Source organism: Pollachius pollachius, assembly GCF_949987615.1.
Source record: "Pollachius pollachius genome assembly, chromosome: 3".
NCBI lineage: Eukaryota > Metazoa > Chordata > Actinopteri > Gadiformes > Gadidae > Pollachius > Pollachius pollachius.
Genome location: NC_136936.1, coordinates 16,235,891 through 16,242,041, shown reverse-complemented (window position 1 = coordinate 16,242,041; position 6,151 = coordinate 16,235,891). Strand labels below are relative to the sequence as shown.

The 6,151-nt window shown below is 44.9% G+C and overlaps 1 protein-coding gene across 2 annotated transcripts in view; it reads left to right on the top strand.

Moving 5' to 3' along the window:
* The window catches only part of rsrc1 (arginine/serine-rich coiled-coil 1), a 106,046-nt gene extending 101,441 nt beyond the window's left edge, over positions 1 to 4,605 (top strand). For both annotated transcript variants that reach the window (XM_079733898.1, XM_079733897.1), the window contains 2 exons: positions 1,567 to 1,677; positions 4,199 to 4,605. In XM_079733898.1, the coding sequence (XP_079590024.1) occupies positions 1,567 to 1,677; positions 4,199 to 4,291 (204 nt within the window). In that variant the 3' untranslated portion in view covers positions 4,292 to 4,605. The remainder of the gene's footprint in view (positions 1 to 1,566; positions 1,678 to 4,198) is intronic.
* Positions 4,606 to 6,151: the final 1,546 nt, after the last annotated feature.

Here is a 6,151-nt window from a genome sequence, read left to right as displayed (position 1 = left end):
CCCACACAAAAGCAACAGCCATTGTCTATTTCTCTCCCTCTCCTCCTCTCTCTGTCACTCTCTCTCCCACCTTTCCGTCCCTCTGTTTTACCCCCCCCCCTCCCCACCGACCCCCAGTCTCCCGCCCTGGTTTGTGTGGTTTTGCAGATGCAGGCTGAACACAAAAGTCATTATTGAAATGCCCCCGTACCGCCGAAGAGGCAGGAATTAGATTTATGGAGGCTCCTGGCTCCCTTGTCGTAGAGACAAAGGCACCAGATTCCAGCTTCCGACCGCAGAGTTTTAGTGCAAATGTCAGTGAGTGTGCCCCGGGTCAGGGCCCAGCCAGCCACAGGAGACACTAAGTGGCTAACTGTTTGGGTTAAAGCCTGGCAGGTTAAACCACGTCGGGCCGTGCCTCACAAGGGCTTCCCGTCTGTGTTTCCAGTCATGCGAAGGTCAGAAATAATTTGGGGATGAAAAGGGTGTTCTTCTGTTGTGAGTGAAAGTCATCAGAGCAGGGAGAAGGTCAGTGTGCTCTGCTTCAAAGGGCGTCTTATTGAAATCAACGTTAGAATTTGACGATTTATCGATGTCCCTTTTATTGCTTGAATGCTAATGTAGGCCAAATTTCCTCAGGACAATTAGCAAGGTTAACTTTAATAATCGGTTTGGCTTCTGCTGATATTACTCAGCAACTACTTCACTTTGGAACCATGGTTCAATTTGTAATTGTAACATTGTAAAATGTTGTAATGCCTAGTTCCACTATCGGTTATTACTTTTTCATAATGGCCAGATCATCGAAAGTACCCTGAAACCCGGAAGTATTGCAAAGTCATCGCCAATGTTTTGGTACGCGACCAATTTGAGGCAATTTATTAATAAATTTTAGTCTCTTTTTAAGCCTGCCAAATATTGTTTAGAAAATAATAACTTGAGAACCCGTGCTTTATTAAGAGCTATTTGCTTCCTCTGATAACTATTGCCATTAACTTTACATGAATGACCTACAGTTCACACATGGCTTGATACCGTTACCTTTTAAATAATTCCTAATGTTGTGCCGTTTAGACTGACAAGGCATCATCTCAACAATATTATTATGATTTAGAAGATTTTCCTCCAAAGCATGATCCCAGTTTTGTCTCTAACTCGACGCTCTGATTTCCCTCTTGGTGTGAAACCCCTTGCACACACATATCACATAATCACATAGAGTTTTAAGATAGTTTGCTGTGCTTGTATAATCTAATAATCGCTCACGTTTTGACAGTGTTTTTAATGCTATGAATTGTGAGCTGACTTCTAGCAAATAAGCTGATGCTTGGAAGTTCTAGCGCGAGACTCAAACCTGCACTGCCACCTGCTGGTAAAGTGCAGTACTTGCATCCTTATTTTATTAGATATTAGTTTTTCTATAAATGAATACAAACTGTAAGATGGATTACTTAATACCGTTTTTACTAGATACTTTAATATATAATTTTGAATTTGTGATTTATTCTTGAATAAAAAAATCTATAAGTGAGTAGGAGACTTTGAGGTTCTGTTTTCTTGCATGGGTCTGTTGGGATGGGGTTCTAGGTGGAGCCAGCCGAGGTGAAGCAGGAGGAGCCCTCTGAAGACCCTGTGCAGGTGGCTGTCCTCCCCACGTCGATACGCTACAACGACACAGACAACCTGGCGCACCCCAGCGTGAGTGCTCTCCCCCCCGGACGCACGTGTACATGCCAACACCCCAACACCCCCGTACCCCAACACCCCCGTACCCCAATACCCCTGACCCCAACACCCCGTACCCCAACACCCCCGTACCCCAGCCAGAGCAAGCCAGGCTGCACAGAGATACGCTCCAGTGTGGCAGCCAGGGACTCAGCCGTCACACCGGGGTGGGGCGAACTGCCTAGCTCGTGAGGAGGAACGACCAAGTGGAGTTGGTGTTATGATACATTCTGCAGAATATTATTCTCCTAACCAGGAAGTGTTGAAGGGGAAAACTTTAAACTCCAATATTGGCCCCTAGGGCTTTTCCAGTAATCTGTCTCCGCAGGGGAAACTCAGTTAGGCCATGATCTATGCAGATCAGACCCTCCCTCCCGACACACACACACACACACACACACACACACACAGAGTCCCTCAGACAGGCTGATGTATGGCAGCAATATGCCCCAGGCGGGCCTCAGTCTCAGCCTCACTTCCAATCAGGACAGATGACTCCCATTACTACAGCTAGATACTGTCATACCACACACACGATCACACACACACACACGATCACATTTAGACTCATTTACACATACATATGTGCACATTTGAACTCATATACACGCGCACACTGGCATTCACACTCACACATACGTGCCCATAGACACACACACACACATACACACACACACACACGCACACATGCAGAGCATCATTAGCACCAGGCAACCAGTGCAGATCTACCAGAGATTAGAGTCAGACGCTGTAGAACACACTGATAACACACAGCGCCCCGCCCCTCCTGAACAATGGAGGATGGGGGATGTATGGAGGTGGGGATGAGGGATGGTCGGGTGCAGCCATCTGCATACCAAGACAGCATTTACACGCACATTATTGCCAATACGAGCACGATGAAAGCGGCCCTGCGCCTTGTCGCGACACCAGCCCACGCCTTATGAACAGAGCGGGAGGAGGCATCCTCCCCACGCCTTTCCCCCTCCGCACTCCTTCCCTCCTTCTCTGTCCCGGAGAGTCGCTCCCCAGCGCTTCTCGCCGGTGGGGTGGCAGATCACCCTGTTATCATTTCATAATGCAAGTCAGATAGGTGCCGCCTTGCAGCCTATTAGTCTATACCTTCATGTGGTGGACCTGTCTTACATATCCTTAGACTGTATATATATATACACGCAATATTACAGGAAAAATAATTACCTCACTGGCAAGGGGTTTATCGGAAACCCTAATTCAGTTCTAGTAAGGCCTTGAGAGATTAAGCTCTCTGATACAGCTCTAGATAGGCCTAGCTAGAATAACACCATGACACAGCTCTAGCTAAGATGGCCTTACACCCAGGCATAAAGCATTGAGTCATGTGGTTGAGCCTGTATTAGACATTCTGGTTCCTTTATCTAACGACTCCTGCCGCCATGCTTCCATCCCCAATCGGACCAGGACGCGAGGTGGTGGCTCAGTGGTGGCGGCCCTGGGCCCAGACACACATTCCACATCCCAAAGTTGTGTGAGCGTGTGCAACTGATGACATCATCGCTGCTAGGTGTGTCGTGTCATGCAAGGGTCAGGCGCGGGTTCCATTAGCGTCTTGGCCAGGCTTCTTGACTTTTTTTTTCGTCTTTTTCAGTTTTTCTTGACCAGCTTCGAACCGGAAGTTCAGTATTCTGAATGAAATCACTCACATCAAATATGTAATCATTTATTGCAATGAAATGGTGTATGTTTCCACTCTTTAAGTGTGCTCCCTGCCTTAGGATTCAAAGAATGACATACAGATAACAAATGGGGACAAGTGTAGTAAATGATCTTAGGCTAAAAACACTATGATGCAAACATCAGATGACTATCTCAAGCTTATCTAATTTTCTGATTCTGTCCCTATTCAAATTAACTTTGAATACATACAGCATACGCACATTTGACGACAGGAAGCGCTAAACCATATCTCAACCCATCGGGTCACATGCAATCCAGAGCGTCACCTAAGCAGGAGGAGGCCGGACCGCGGTAACCGTCATCTTATTGGTGGCGCATGATCAGAGTGTCCCGCCAGAACAAGCTACGCCCATCTCATGCCTCTTCCTCACACCCTGGGTGTGGGGGCGGAAAGTGAACAAAGACTGGCCAGCCTATTAGAACCGATAAAACAAGGGTCCAACAAACTTACCATGCTCCACTCTTAAGCACTTCAGTAGCATGTGTTGATTTGAGTAAGAAAATCACTGGAGAGACGTGCTCCGTGCATGGTTGTAAGCCTTATCATTTACAACAAGACTCAAGCTGTACATCATGTCATGGAAGTCAAAGGCGGGTGGTATTGTTATAATATAAGGACAAGTTTGTCTTACATTTGCATAAGAACCTTCAGCAACGTAGACTTGAAGACTTCTCGGTTACCCAGAGATCACATCTCAGCTATTAACTGTGTCTTTCCTGTTGCCCTTCTGAACATACTCCTTCCTCCCCCCCCCCCCCCCCTCCCCCCCTCCTGTAGTTGTTCATGGACAAGGAGAAGGCAGAGGAGCTGTGGCTGAAGAGATTGGTCTCCCTGCGACAGGAGAGGCTCATGGGAAGCCCGGTTACATGAAGCCAACCAGGCACAGAGGATGGATGTGTGGTGGTTCTGTTAGTATCCTAGGCTCATGTCTGTCATCGTTTTTACTCCTGTAAATATTGTGGACAACCTGCTCCGTTTACTTTTTTTTTGTTTATTCTTTCTTATGTATTGACTTTTTTTCATCAGCTAAAGCAGAATTACTGCCAGTAGAATACTTGTGGAGTAGTTTGAAGTGTTTTATTTCATTCTCCTTTGATAATTTGTTAACATGTTGGTTTTGAAAGAAAAAAATATTCACACTTGTAAATTGTGTGTTTTTGACACTTTGTCTTATTTTGCATTAATATCACCAATAAAGATATGAGAATTTGTACAAATGTTAATCTTGTTTTAAGTTTGAAGGAGTAAATAAAATACCATATTGAAAGGATTACAATCCTAGTGATGATAATTATACATTGAAACATGATTACTTGAATTCAAGTATAAAATTATCCTCTGAGCAGGCGGGATGAGGTGGTATATTTAGACATCCCAGACACATTATGAGCCAGAATTTATATTTGTAGTGTGCAGGCTCCCCTATCTTACTACATCTGATTCTGAACCTGACTCACACTGAACAAATGCCACCACAGGTTTCTGAAAGACTGTAAAACATAAAACATAAAAGTCCTCTGTATCCATCTTTCTACCTTTTTGGATTTGTTATGCTCTGTGTTGGTGTCTGTTATCTAGATTTGGTTTCTCTGTGCTTGAGTTCAAGGTCTGCCGAGTCCAGACTCCGGCCTATTTGTGGACTGACCAGATGGTAGCGTTATGCTAGACACGGAACACCCTCCCGAGCCTTGTTCCATTAACACTTAACATTGGAATAATACAAACCATTCGGACTTCAGTCAAATCGGCGTGTGTGTGTGTGTGTGTGTGTGTGTGTGTGTGTGTGTGTGTGTGTGTGTTGTGTTTGTGTGTGTGAGTTTGTCCATGCTTGCTTGGGTGTATGTGCGTATCCATCTGTATGTGTTTGCCCATTTGTGCGTGTTTGTGCATTCTTGCATGTGTGCGCATGCTTTTGTATGTCCATCTGTATTATTGTGGATTGTCTGTGCGCATTTGTACGTGTGTGTGTGTGTTGCATGCCTGCGTTTGCTCGCGTGTATGTCCGTCTGTATGTTTGTGTATGTGTTAGCGCATTTCTACGTGTGTATGTGTGTGTGTACGTTTATTCACAAGTCACTCAGCAGATGGCCCTGCTTACATCAGTCAGCCGCATGCCAGCGTGTCGGGTGGCGGACTCAAACTAACGGCGTCCTCCCAAATCCACCGGGACCATCTGAGAACAACCACTTCATAAACAAGTGCCTATACATTTGATTTTGTTGTATGAGATTGTGTATTCTTGAATGAAAAAGTGGCAACTAAAACAAAATAAGTAAATTAGGGTTCACATGAATTGGTTAGATTAAGTCATCGACAAATACTGTCGGTCCTAATATTAATTTACTGTCTGTTAAGTAGTCCACCCTTCTTTCTAGGAGAACATCGATTTAGTAATATGGGGTTTGATTATCTTAAAAAATACCTTTTAGATTTTAATTCAATTAAGGAAAACAACCATTGGAGTGCAGAGCTCTTATCTAGAGTGCCGTTGTCATGGCAGCCGTCCACAACAGACGCAACCTTTTCATGGAACCTTCTCCGTCTCCGAATAACCAGCCAATCAGAGGGATGGACTCTGGTCATGTGGCACATGGTCATACGCTGTAATTTTAAATCACGTTGCAGCGAAGAGACTTCGTAGTAACTCCATAGACCTTGAACGCCAGGGCTCACACTCCTTAAGTCTCCAATACATATTTTTTTTAACTGTTTGCTTTAATTGAGTTCCGT